This window comes from Trichomycterus rosablanca, chromosome 21 (genome assembly GCF_030014385.1).
Source record: "Trichomycterus rosablanca isolate fTriRos1 chromosome 21, fTriRos1.hap1, whole genome shotgun sequence".
Taxonomy (NCBI): domain Eukaryota; kingdom Metazoa; phylum Chordata; class Actinopteri; order Siluriformes; family Trichomycteridae; genus Trichomycterus; species Trichomycterus rosablanca.
Window position 1 is genome coordinate 11357444 of NC_086008.1, and position 14327 is coordinate 11371770.

General features: G+C 42.2%; 1 protein-coding gene across 1 annotated transcript in view; it reads right to left on the minus strand.

Moving 5' to 3' along the window:
- Positions 1-593: 593 nt before the first annotated feature.
- The window catches only part of rasa1a (RAS p21 protein activator (GTPase activating protein) 1a), a 61342-nt gene continuing 47608 nt past the window's right edge, over positions 594-14327 (minus strand). Inside the window, exons 11-25 of the mRNA XM_063017410.1 lie at positions 14158-14308; positions 13947-14034; positions 13788-13868; positions 11988-12145; positions 10474-10550; positions 10079-10251; positions 8822-8981; positions 8587-8729; positions 6780-6895; positions 6587-6673; positions 6416-6483; positions 3016-3104; positions 2843-2920; positions 2581-2715; positions 594-1478 (exon numbers count right to left, since the gene is read on the minus strand). Of these exons, the coding sequence (XP_062873480.1) occupies positions 1395-1478; positions 2581-2715; positions 2843-2920; positions 3016-3104; positions 6416-6483; positions 6587-6673; positions 6780-6895; positions 8587-8729; positions 8822-8981; positions 10079-10251; positions 10474-10550; positions 11988-12145; positions 13788-13868; positions 13947-14034; positions 14158-14308 (1688 nt within the window). The 3' untranslated portion in view covers positions 594-1394. The remainder of the gene's footprint in view (positions 1479-2580; positions 2716-2842; positions 2921-3015; positions 3105-6415; positions 6484-6586; positions 6674-6779; positions 6896-8586; positions 8730-8821; positions 8982-10078; positions 10252-10473; positions 10551-11987; positions 12146-13787; positions 13869-13946; positions 14035-14157; positions 14309-14327) is intronic.

The window sequence follows — 14327 nt, forward strand, 5'->3', positions numbered from 1 at the left end:
GAATCATAAGTAAAGCTGGTGAAGCTGTATAACCGTGAACGGTAATAGTTGGGTGGGAAAACATTGCTTAATCAATGTATAATTTAAGTTTGTTATACATAAAAATTATGTGTTTTGCTTAATTTAAATAGCTATGTGCGTACTAGGTCAATAACTGTCCCATTGCACTAATAATGGACAAGGCAAGAGTAAATTCTTGCAAATGGTAACTAATACTTTGGCCTGCCACACTTTGTCTGCAGTACAAATGACCAACGTGTCTAATCTGTTACAGTCGCACAGCAATGACCCTCGCCATGCAAAGGTAGTATATGTTTAAATCCAGCCTTGGACTAACAGTCAAATATTTAGGTCTGAAAAATAAAGAAACGTTAATGCACACTGCTGTAGTGACCCTGTATTATCAAGCATCCAAATAATATAGACATCCAACTGTTAAGGAATAGATATGATGGCTTCTGAATCAACCAAACAGATTTAAATTGTTAAAAAAATTTAAAAAAGGCCGTACAGAACACCGTACATCCTACTGCAGGAACTGAACTCTTTCCTCACTCATCCATTACACCCCAGTCTGACAAACCAGTCAGTCATTACTTTACAAAATATTTTAATAAGTGCATGCATTCCTGATACAGTCTGTACTATTATAAATGTAACTGCTGTAAACATCAGATTTCTTCTTCCCCTGAGGACAAGCCTGCCTTTAAATTAAACTCAGGGAAGACTGAACCAAATGAAACAAATGGGAGAGGAGGATTTCTTTTAAATCAAATGATATACTCATGATTCCAGCAAGAGAATTTATGGTTTTGATATAAAATAATCATACCCTCTTAAAAATCCAGTCTACACCACAATCGGAACTAAACGAAACACACGAGTCTGAGGACATTTTGCACACGCATGACCTTGGAAATCAGTAACAAATTACAGTATAAAAAGCATTACAGGTAATCCAGTTATCGATATCGCTGCAGCCTCGTGTCAGTTTTCAGGTCAGGCAGACGGAAAGCAAACGCTTTGGCAATGCTTGTTCGATGGTATTCTGAGATTCATGAGTTGTTAACTAGGACCCATGTTCTGTCGGACAAGCAAAAAAAAAAAGAAAAAAGAAATGAGGGTCGAGAGGGTGGGAGGGTCCCCTCTCAAAGCATGGGACACAGTCAAACCCAAAAGCTGCTGTTGGTGTAGCTTAAAAAGTCACTGGTGTAAAACACAGGTCTCAGGCTTTTCTTTCAGTTGCATAGTTATCGTGGTATGAGGGAGGGGGTGTGGCGAAAGAGGCAGGAGAGATGTTGCCATGGAAATGAAGATGGAACATGCTTGGATCCCACTGGCTACTCCATGGAGACGGAGACAGATGGAGTGACAGACAGAGAGCGAGAGATGAACTACCTGTTGCTGTTGGACATGGCGTATTGCACCTGTTTCCGCTGGAGGAGCTCGGTGATAGCCAGCAGCTTTTTCAGCACGTGCTGCACACACACAGATATAAAGCAATTATTGAGTTTCAAACTAGAGCTAGGTTCAAACGTCATGCATGCTGTCTGACATGCTTGTTTAGTTACAGTTACACATGCAGGCTACATGTGTTAGTTACTTATAAACAACAATACAAGGTGTACATAAAATGCAACCATAAATAAGTACTAGATTAAATGTACAAACCAATTTAAACTATTGGGTGCAACAGTCTTTTAGGCGGGGTTTAAATGTCAGTGGTGCCATCAAAATCTACACAGATGCAATTGGTTATGTCCCTGGGGGAGGTGAAGGTTTGTTTTTAAGCCCTGCAATGGTCCTCAAGCCTATGACACCTAATGTAACTGACTTTAGGCATTTAGCAGCCACTTTTTTTCCAGTGCGAATTTGGACAGAATACAATCCAAGTGATTAAAAGTCAAGGGCCCAACAATGCCAACCTGGCAGTGTCCTTTTGGCAGAGTCCAGTTTCTTAACAGCAGAGCTACCACTGCATTGGTTATTGCCCCCCCACCCCCCTTATATGGGCTACTGACTTTAACTTAGTTCATTTATTTCATTGTCATCAACCACTTCAACCCAGTAAGGGTCATGGCGGATCTGGTTCCTAGAAGTTAACACTGGGTGCTAGGCAGGAATAATACCCTAAACATGGTCATCCCAAACCGGACATAGTTAATTGAACAGAATGCCTTTATTTGTCATATATACATATACAGGTGTACAGTACAACAAAATTCTTCACATATCCCAGTTTGTTTGTAAGGTCAGCCATTGTACAGCACCCCTGGAACAGAGAGAATTAAGGGCCTTGCTCAAGTGCCCAACAGTGGCTGCATGGCAGGCTGGGATTCAAACTCTCAACCTTTCAGTTGATAGCCCAAAGCCCTACCCACTAGGCTACCACTAATCATGTCTGTGTAGACGCTCGTCTGGCAGATAGCCAGACAACAGATAGGCTAACATTATAGACTGCTGTGCCACCCGTGCCATTGAAGTAAGCAACTGTTTTTATCAAAAGATGAAAGACGTTTGTCTTTTAGAGGGACTTAATGCATTATTCGTTCGTTCATTCTTTCTTTCGGCCACACCCACCTGCTGTGCTCCTCGCTCGTTGCTCAAGGTGCGCAGTTCATCAGAGTGAATAGCGCAGATCTCATGCAGGGCAGCAAGGTCTCGGGACAGATCAGTCCTAAAGTGCTCTGGAGAATCAGGCAGGTCAGGGACATTCTAGAGGAAAAAAAAACAAAGTAACAAGGCTTAGTTGATTCTCAGTACCTGTCCTCAACGGATGAGAACCACCGCTTTATAAAAATCAGCCACCCTCACTTTTAAAAACAGGTTCAAAGCAACTCACCCCTAACTCATCCAGAAACATGATCATGCGCTGTTTGTTATTTTTGATGAATGGATTCACTCCCTCCATGTAGGGCTCCTAGACCACAAATACAAACAAGAACGTGAGAGTTGTTGCACTACTAAGCCGAGCAGACATCAAGCATTGTTGCACAAATAAAAAGCAAAACAAACCTTAGCTCCAAATTCCACCAGATTGGCCAGGTTCTGGAGTGACTTGGCCACCAGGGTGAGAGTTCGACCCGCAGTCGGAGACGGAGGGTCTGCAAAGAATCAATCATTATAAAATATTTTCGTCCAGATTTCTTTTTTTCATCCAACACTTCAGTCTCATTTGAACATGCACTTGTGATGATTATTTTAGGTAATGGGTCTGTCACTCAGCAGAAACACCCCCCTCCAGAAACACCCTGGATATCAGCAGCAGTGCCTACTTTTTCACATGCTAAGTTTAAATGGTTAAGTATGTGGTTTTTCATACATTAAATGCTGCATCAAATGCATGTTTTTACACAGATTTTACATAAATGCTGGCAAACACTTCCCAACACAAGTCCCAGGTAACGGCAGTGTTCCTAATAGCGCACTTCAAATTTAACAATATTGACATTAAATTAAAGATTTTTTTTTTTTAACTGACCCACATTTGTCTGGTCCCACTGTGGTTTGAAAAATGTAGCATATAGCCTCCACAAGGGGGCATTCATGTACAAGTTTATTTAATTATTATTACTACTTTCCTCTGCGACCCATTTCTTTTTAGTTTGTGACCCAGGGTTTGAAAAATCCTGCAGTAATATGCAGTTTGAATGCCGCCTGCACTTATGCTTTTACTGCTTTTCAAGTGTCTTGATGTTGAAGGCCGAGAATTTCCGAACTGGGACCGAGATCATTAAGATTTTCTTCATATACACTGATCAGCCATAACATTGAAACCACCTCCTTGTTTCTACACTTACTGTCCATTTTATCAGCTCCACTTACCATATAGAAGCACTTTGTAGTTCTACAATTACTGACTGTAGTCCATCTGTTTTTCTACATACTTATTTTAGCCTGCTTTCATGCTGTTCTTCGATGGTCAGGACCCCCACATGACCACCACAGAGTAGGTATTATTTAGGTGGTGGATCATTCTCAGCACTGCCACTGACATGGTGGTGGTGTGTTAGTGTGTGTTGTGCTGGTATGAGCGGATCAGACACAGCAGCGCTGCTGGAGTTTTTCAAATACCGTGTCCACTCACTCTCCACTCTATTGGACACTCCTACCTAGGTGGTCCACTTTGTAGATGTAAAATCAGAGACGATCGCTCATCTACTGCTGCTGTTTGAGTTGGTCATCTTCTAGACCTTCATCAGTGTTCACAGGACACTGCCCACGGGGCGCTGTTGGCTGGATATATTTTTGGTTGGTGGACTATTCTCAGTCCAGCAGTGACAGTGAGGTGTTTAAAACCTCAATCAGCGCTGCTGTGTCTGATCCACTCATACCAGCACAACACACACTAACACACCACCACCATGTCAGTGTCACTGCAGTGCTGAGAATGATCCACCACCTAAATAATACCTGCTCTGTGGTGGTCCTGTGGGAGTCCTGACCATTGAAGAACAGCATGAAAGGGGGCTAACAAAGCATGCAGAGAAACAGATGGACTATAGTCAGTAATTGTAGAACTACAAAGTGCTTCTATATGGAAAGTGGAGCTGATAAAACGGACAGTGAGTGTAGAAACAAGGAGGTGGTGTTAATGTTATGGCCGATCAGTGTATAAACAACGCACTTAATAGCAAATGGATCAGGGTAATTATTCTGGTCTGGTTTTGAGTGTAAAAGAGGCTTTGGTGTATTAAACTGATGCTACCTATGTACAGTGTATCACAAAAGTGAGTACACCCCTCACATTTCTGCAGATATTTAAGTATATCTTTTCATGGGACAACACTGACAAAATGACACTTTGACACAATGAAAAGTAGTCTGTGTGCAGCTTATATAACAGTGTAAATTTATTCTTCCCTCAAAATAACTCAATATACAGCCATTAATGTCTAAACCACCGGCAACAAAAGTGAGTACACCCCGTAGTGAAAGTTCCTGAAGTGTCAATATTTTGTGTGGCCACCATTATTTCCCAGAACTGCCTTAACTTTCCTGGGCATGGAGTTTACCAGAGCTTCACAGGTTGCCACTGGAATGCTTTTCCACTCCTCCATGACGACATCACGGAGCTGGAGGATATTCGAGACTTTGCGCTCCTCCACCTTCCGCTTGAGGATGCCCCAGAGATGTTCTATTGGGTTTAGGTCTGGAGACATGCTTGGCCAGTCCATCACCTTTACCCTCAGCCTCTTCAATAAAGCAGTGGTCGTCTTAGAGGTGTGTTTGGGGTCATTATCATGCTGGAACACTGCCCTGCGACCCAGTTTCTGGAGGAAGGGGATCATGCTCTGCTTCAGTATTTCACAGTACATATTGGAGTTCATGTGTCCCTCAATGAAATGTAACTCCCCAACACCTGCTGCACTCATGCAGCCCCAGACCATGGCATTCCCACCACCATGCTTGACTGTAGGCATGACACACTTATCTTTGTACTCCTCACCTGATTGCCGCCACACATGCTTGAGACCATCTGAACCAAACAAATTAATCTTGGTCTCATCAGACCATAGGACATGGTTCTAGTAATCCATGTCCTTTGTTGACATGTCTTCAGCAAACTGTTTGCGGGCTTTCTTGTGTAGAGACTTCAGAAGAGGCTTCCTTCTGGGGTGACAGCCATGCAGACCAATTTGATGTAGTGTGCCGCGTATGGTCTGAGCACTGACAGGCTGACCCCCCACCTTTTCAATCTCTGCAGCAATGCTGACAGCACTCCTGCGCCTATCTTTCAAAGACAGCAGTTGGATGTGACGCTGAGCACGTGCATTTAGCTTCTTTGGACGACCAACGCGAGGTCTGTTCTGAGTGGACCCTGCTCTTTTAAAACGCTGGATGATCTTGGTCACTGTGCTGCAACTCAGTTTCAGGGTGTTGGCAATCTTCTTGTAGCCTTGGCCATCTTCATGTAGCGCAACAATTCATCTTTTAAGATCCTCAGAGAGTTCTTTGCCATGAGGTGCCATGTTGGAACTTTCAGTGACCAGTATGAGAGAGTGTGAGAGCTGTACTACTAAATTGAACACACCTGCTCCCTATGCACACCTGAGACCTAGTAACACTAACAAATCACATGACATTTTGGAGGGAAAATGACAAGCAGTGCTCAATTTGGACATTTAGGGGTGTAGTCTCTTAGGGGTGTACTCACTTTTGTTGCCGGTGGTTTAGACATTAATGGCTGTATATTGAGTTATTTTGAGGGAAGAATAAATTTACACTGTTATATAAGCTGCACACAGACTACTTTTCATTGTGTCAAAGTGTCATTTTGTCAGTGTTGTCCCATGAAAAGATATACTTAAATATCTGCAGAAATGTGAGGGGTGTACTCACTTTTGTGATACACTGTAAGTACCTTATGTTGAGTATCTTTAAGCAAGAGCTCTTATGCAAACTGTTCACTCACCGGTGATAATGTTGAACATTCTGGGGTTGAGAATGGCAGGGCAGATGAGCCTCAGGAAGACAAAACCACTGAATAAAGACACAAAGAGAAACACATTGCTTAGCTAAAACTGATAACTAGATTCCTAAGGAGGTGTATAAACCGAGAAATGGCAGCGCTATGGAGCTTTACCTCACAACTCTGGTCCGCATTGTAGTGTTAGTGGGCCATTTCTCCTGCACAGACTTCTGCAGGCACCCGTATATATACCTCAAAGTCCTGACAGAACAAAGAAAAAAAAGTCAATAAGAGCATGGACTTGTTAAAGGTTGGATAACGTGTACGGCAGCTGAGCTGAAATGCTTTCGAGTGGTGGTGTGCTTACGGAGGTAGGATCTCTGCCGCCTTGAAGATCTCTTCCACCAGTTCCGAGAGAATGAAGAGTAGATTGATTAGATTCGGACTTACGTCCTCTTTCTTCTCTAGTTTAGACGGGTTCAGCTTTAGGGGAAAGAGCAGTAAACACTAAAAATCAGGGCAACAGTTTCATGGACTAGTAGATCAGTATCATATATCAGTACATATATTAGAATTAAGGGCATCAATAATTAATCTGATAACCAAAAACAAAATCATTGTCTGACTGATGCAGGATTTTAACGTCATCTTTTACACTTTGGTTACATTCATGACAGGACAGGTAGTTACTGCTAACACAAGATTCATCAGTGTAAGTTTAATATCAAACACAGTCATGGACAATTTTGTATCTCCAATTCACCTCACTTGCATGTCTTCGGACTGTGGGAGGAAACCCACACAGACACGGGGACAACATGCTCCACACAGAAAGGACCCAGACTGCTCCACCTGGGAATCGAACCCAGGACCTTCTTGCGACAGTGCTACCCACCAAGCCACCATGCCGTCCCAGTCAGTTAAAAGGGTCATTTCTATTTATTTTCAACAATTTTGAACTTGGCTTGATTTGAACTGAGAGCAGAGGTACAGATTTTTTTTACACAACGAGTGCTCGGGCCGCTGAGTTGACACTTTTAATGAAATATTTTATGTAATTATATTATTTCAATCAAACAATGGCACTTTTACACATTAAAATCACAAAGGAAAGCTTTTTTCCCCTAGTACGGAGATTGACGGCATGTGTCTGAGTGTCATCGTTTTCCTTATAGAAATAATTTGGATTTTGCAAGAGTTGCAAATTACCGGGTTAGAACCTCAATGTTGCTATCAAGCAGCCGGGTGTCTACACAGACACCGAGGGTCTGTTCGAAAACCTAGTGAGCTCACTACATAGATGCATTTTACGTCATCTTATGCGCGCTCCCGAGAAGAATGCTGTTCGAATTTTTAGATGCCCTAAAATGCTGTCTTATGAGGTGCCATATTTCGAAGCTATAAACTGCCTGAATGACGAGGAAGCTTCCGATGCTTTCTTACCGGTGAAGGCAATCCCAGCACTCAGTGCGGCACAACTTTTCTCACAAAAAATGACAAATAGGGCGGACAAAAGCGGAGCAACGAACAAAGTTCTTTTCGAATGTAAGTAAATTCTCATTGATTTTTTATTTGTATAAAGGCATACAAGCATCATTTATTTGCAAATTCGGGCCCATCAGGGACAATTTGACTGAATTTTTTCGGTACACGGAGGGAGATGTTAGCTGCCATGCTAGGGGGTTATGTTGCTTCAGGCCATTCAAACAGTAACTGTTACCTTAGTAAGCAAACACTGCGGTGGTGTAAACGCTGTCCAAGTTGTGTTTGAATAACCTGTCTTATAGGTCGTTGACTTATTAGAATCCTCTCTACTTAGGCAGCTGCCTAGGTAGGCAGTAGACAGCAAGGCAGCTCACTAGGTTTTTAAACAGACCCTGAAGTGTGTGGGGATGTGGCCAAAGCCCTGTGAGGGATTGGCGCCCTGTCCCAGGTATTCTAGTCTCGCGCACAGTGGTTTCTGTGAAACCGGACCCGCCGTGACGCTGACCAAAACAAAGCGGCTGGTAATCTGCTGGTTATTGGGGAAAAAATACATTGAATTGCCTCCACCTGCTTAATAAAGACTTTCATGTATAATGCAACTTTTACGGCCAGCACTAATAATAAAAGCAAAAACAATGCTGGACTCCTCTAGAGGAGGAAAAGATCAGACTAATATATTTATAACAAACCTCGCAGGACTGCTTGCTCTCCATGATTTTGAGAATAGAGTCTTTGAGGGCATGCATAACAAAAGGCATAGCTGTGGCCTTCATGTACTGCTCCATCAGAGTGCTAGCCAGGGTGGTGGCACGGAACAGAGTGGTGGCTTCATCTGAAACATAGCATTACGGACACTTGGTAACTGCAGGCTGGCTTTACAAACACTGACTTGTAGACTAATTTGAGGCTGGCACAAAGCTTTACCTTCCATGCTGATTTCTTTGTCATTGAGAGTCCTGAGCAAAGAAGCTTCGGCTTTCTCGTGTCGGAAAATCCTGAGCAGAATGCTGGCCAGCAAGGTGCGGTCCTGCCCACACACGTGTGCCAGTGCATAGATGACGAGGAAGTCTTTTTGAAGAATGAGCTGAGGGTGAAAAGGGTTTTTAGGTTAAAACAGTAAATAAATAATACTAACATTACATTTTTGGCATTGATCCAAGGCGACTTACGACTTGTGACTAAATGCAATGTAAGCAAACAAGGGTTAAGGGATTCGTTATTTATATGTTAAGAGACCCAACAGTGGCATTTGAAAGTGGTCGGGCTTGAATCAGGGACCAACCTTCTGATCACTAGACCATTGCCTTAGCCACTGAGGTGCAACTGCCCTGGATTATTTAAAAGATCAAGCAAGCCTGATCACCAGGGACAGAGTATTTATATAAACCATTGGCCAGCAGTCCAATGACTTAGAAGATGGTGGCGTTTCCACAAACGGTGTCAGAGACCGATCAGGGCAAGGACATGAAACAGTATCTGAGGCTTTAAATGTTCCCAGGACCACAGTGGCCTGATGATTTTCAATTTAGTTTGTATGTTTATTGGTTTTACGCCATGTCAACACATTGGTTACTTTATGGCACATATACACCAACCAGACATAACATTATGACCACTGACAGGTAAAGTGAATAACACTGATTATCTCTTCATCACGGCACGTGTTAGTGGGTGGGATATATTAGGCAGCAAGTGAACATTTAATCCTAAAAGTTGATGTGTTAGAAGCAGGAAAAATGGGCAAGGGTAAGGATTTGAGTGAGTTTGACAAGGGCCAAATTGTGATGGCTAGACGACTGGGTCAGAGCATCTCCAAAACTGCAGAGATAAAAGATCAGCTCATGATGTTAGGCAAAGCAAGAGCAAACAAATCTAGGATCGCCATTACCAAGTGTTAGCTGAAGTTTGGAATGCCATTGGACATGGGTCTGCAGTTGGAACACAATAGGCTAACAGGCTGCATTTTATGAAAGAAGCCCCTGCTGTAAAACCAGCACCTTAAAGCATCACTGAAGTCAGGTGCCGAGTATACTGACTAATAAAAAACAGTGGCAGGGGTTTTTCTCTTGTATGGCAGCCTAAACTCACTGTAACTAATCCTAAGAGTGTCATGACATTTTACTTACATACCATCAATATATGTATTCCATTCCGATCTAAGCCTAGGTGACAGACTCTTACCTCTTTAAATTCATTATATTCTTCCTCTGGCATGATTTTCTCCATGGAATAGCGTGCCCGCACACGCAAGGAGCCTGGTTCGATTCCTTTTAGAGGCACATGAGAGCTCAGCGGGAACCACTCATCAATCATCTGGCCCTTCTGCAGCCGGTTCAGATTGCAACGCATAAACACTGCAAAGACAGATGGATAGTCTATCAGACAGACTCATTGTCATTGATTTTTCATCTGGACAGCAGAGGGTGTTATAGTGCAAGGAAAGAAATGTATATCAAAAAATGTGGTGCCTGGTTATAGTGCACTTAATTCAGTCAACTGGATTCTTTTATAGATGTACTCGAATATCACATTTTGAGCAATAATGTAGCATAAAAATTACAATTTCATTTACTTACATATGTCACTTTCTTTGCTCTTCTTAGTTTTGTTGCTTAGGCTGATTTCAAAACGGTTGATTTCACTGGACAAGTCACTAAAAGAAAAGCAAGACAAACCACATCTTACATCAGTAGGAAAAAAGACTAAGCACACTCGATACACAAGGTTAATCAGTTCAAGTCTTTATGTCAAACACAGTCATGGACAATTTTGGATCTCCAATTCACCTCACTTGCACGTCTTTGGACTGCGGGAGGAAACCAGAGCTTCCGGAGGAAAACCCACGCAGACACGGGGAGAACATGCAAACTCCACACAGAAAGGACCCGGACCACTCCACCTGGGAATCAAACCCAGGACCTTCTTGCTGTGAAGCAACAGTGCTACCCACTTAGTCACCGTGCTGCCCAGCTAAGCCAAAAAGTGATAGGAACAGGAACATACAGAAGACCAGACTTGTGTTGTCTGTCCAACAGGTTCACCAATCTCTGTTTTACAGTGGACATTGGTTACCTCCATAAAGCCAAGGCATTCTTGTCTTGAACACTAGGAGGGTTCGCGGTTATGCCAAGCACCTGTTATTTCAAAATTAGGCCACTGTGGTCCTGGAGACACTCAACACCATAGACATTGTTTTATCTCTGTGCAACAATTTGATTTGCAAAGAGTTCCTTGGACTTTGTGGCTTAATTTTTGTTCTGACAATGCAGTGTAAATTGTCAGGTGCCTTTTCAAACTATGTCCAATAAATTCAAATCAATAGGTGGACTCCAATTGAGTTCTAGATGAGCAATTAAAGCAAATCTGAGCACAATTTGGAGTGCAAAAGCAAAAGGGCCTGAATACTTCCATTTAAAAGCTGCATTCTAAATACTAAACGGTTTCTGTTCACAATGTTTTATGTTTATTACGTGACACTGTTTTCGTTAAATAAAGTATAAGGGGCGCAGCGGGATATTCCTCTAGCACACCAGCACTAAGATTCTGAACTCCCCGGTTGGAATCTTGGCTCTGCTACCGGTCTAGCACAGCGGATAATTGCTGACAAAATTGGCCACCGAGTCTGATGGATGGGAAAAGACCAGACCAAGTGGGTGGGGTCATCAAACACTGTGCAAGGACCCTGGTTAGCAGACCACACCTGTGCAGAAGTGGATGAGCAAGGCACGGGCAAAAAAGAAGGGGTTAAGGGACTGCGCACACATCGGAGGGGGCATGGGGCAGGCAAATATACCCTCCTTGAACGCAATCGGGATCCCCAGCAGTGGAAGACTAACTGGCTACACTAAATGAATATGAGGTATAAGGACATGTTGATATGAAACTCTGATGTGTTTTAGATTTGAATAGGATGCTATAAGTTGCTTGGTCATTAATTAATAAACATTTGCAGCCCTAATGTGTGTGTCTATAAATAAATACTGAGATTCTCTGGTCAACTGATTCAAAATTTTCCCCTAATTTTGTCATGTTTTGGTGTCACTTTTCTAGCCTACACAGAGCCTTCTTAATCTGCGCTCAATGTACTCACTCAAAGATGAACTCCTCTGTGAAGACAGGGTTCTGGCCCTCTCTTGGATGAGTCTTGGCTACCTGCACGCTGTTCAAGTAGATGTTGCAGTATGGGTTGGTGAAATACTTGATGGGAAGTTTATGGGCCTCTTCCACATTAAGCACTAAGCTGCTCACCTAAAACAGAAGAATACATTAAATTGGTTGTAAGCCTGATGTAATTGCAGCAAAACATTTATGTTTATGCGGTAAATCCTTGATTCTAGGTAAAAAAAATCCATTAACTTGCTTCACATCAGAACATAGAATTACATTCAAAATGAATCCTGCCTAAAAACAAGTTTACATGCTTGCATCCAATCAGCATTTCCACAGCAGCAGGGTGATTCACGTGACGTGTGACTCGGGTCAAGGGCTTAAATGTATTTGTCAAACATGAGCCAAAGATGACTATGCACATAAACTACACTTACCAGGGTACACTGACTAAACCTTATAAAAATAAAGATGGGCTAAATACTAGCCACCCACCTGTTCTCATAATGCCTACATCATACTTTATCTGTATGTTGTCATATGCTGGTGAAGCGTAAAACTTTTTCTCTCTATTCATTTAGCACAAACATAAACTCCATTCTCAATCTTGCATCTACGTAGAGACATGATTGGCCATGTCTGAGGGGAAGACAGGGATTCGGTCATGTACTGGCATCCTGTCTGGGGCGTGTTACTGAAAAGCAGTGGTAAACCATGAAAATTACTGATTGAATAAATTTATCTATTAATCTATTACTGAATTTAGCTCAAACATAAATTGAATTCAAGGTGGTCGGGTGGCACAGTGATAAATTACGCTAGCCCACTACCACTGGGATTCAGTGTAGGAATCCCCAGCTGTGCTATTGGCCAGTCGGGGATCGACATACAGATATAATTGGCTATGTCTGAGGGGAATATGGGGATTCGATCATGTACTGGCATCCTGTCTGGGGTGTGTTACTGCAAAGCAGTGGTAAACCATGAAAATTATTGATTGAATAAATTTAATTCATCTATTATTTAATTTAGCTCAAACATAAATTGAATTCAAGGTGGTCAGATAGCACAGTGAGAAATTATGCTAGCCCACTAACGCTGGGATCCAGGGTTCGAATCCTTAACTGTGCTATTGGCCAGTCAAGGATCTACATACAGACATAATTGGCTATGTCTGAGGGGAAGATGGGGATTCGATCATGTACTGGCATCCTGTCTGGGGTGTGTTACTGCAAAGCAGTGGTAAACCATGAAAATGATTGATTGAATAAATTTAATTCAACTATTATTTGATTTTGCTCAAACATAAATTGAATTCAAGGTGGTCGGATAGCACAGTGAGAAATTATGCTAGCCCACTACCGCTGGGATCCAGGGTTCGAATCCCCAACCGTGCTATCGACCTGTCTCGCATCTACATGGAGACATGAATGGCTATGTCTGAGGGGGAGAGGGGGATTCTGTCATGGATTGGCATCCGTCCAGGGTGTGTTACTGCAAAGCTGTGGTTAACCATAAAAATTATTGATTGAATTTAATTCATCCATTGAAACAAACTATTGTGGAAAAATATATTTATCAAATGATGAGGTATTATTAAGTAAATATTAACAACAATAATTATATATATATATATATATATATATATATATATATATATATTATATTTTTATAATTACCTTAATTCTGAATAAAATATATTTTTATTTAGCAAGTATGTATTAACCTGGGGCAATTCTACTCTGTGTAGAATTGGTGATTTTCTGAAACACAAGGTTATTACCTGGCGTAGGCGCTTGCTTGACGAGGTCTGCGTGGGCTTCCTTAGATTGCTGCAGATGGTCTGAAGGCATTTCATCCAGTCCTGAGAATTTTTAGTAACATGGTCAGACTCCCAATAATGTTGAGAAACAGAATGACCAGATGTAGCATTATCACATACCTGGGCCTGCATAGCTGTCTCTCCCTCAAAGTAGAAAATACCCTGCTCTTCACTGAAGTGCTGGTCCACAATCTGGAAACAGTTTGGCCTGCACGAAAACAAAAAAAGGCTCTCGTATTCTATTGGGCACAATTTCCTCGACAGGAGATAATGGTTCATGATGATTAAAAGGTTGGAAGATGTGCTGTGAGAAAAAGCCCAGATAGGTTACCTGCCAAACAGACTGACGTGCACTCCGTACACTAAGCATGTGCTAAGATCGATTAGACCTTTGGGTTTGGTAGCTCGTTTCTCACTGTCAAAGTAGATGAGATGAGCATTATTGCCCTCCAGGATGAAGTAGAGGGTCTTCCAGCGCTTTCCTTTGAGTAGGAGAACAGA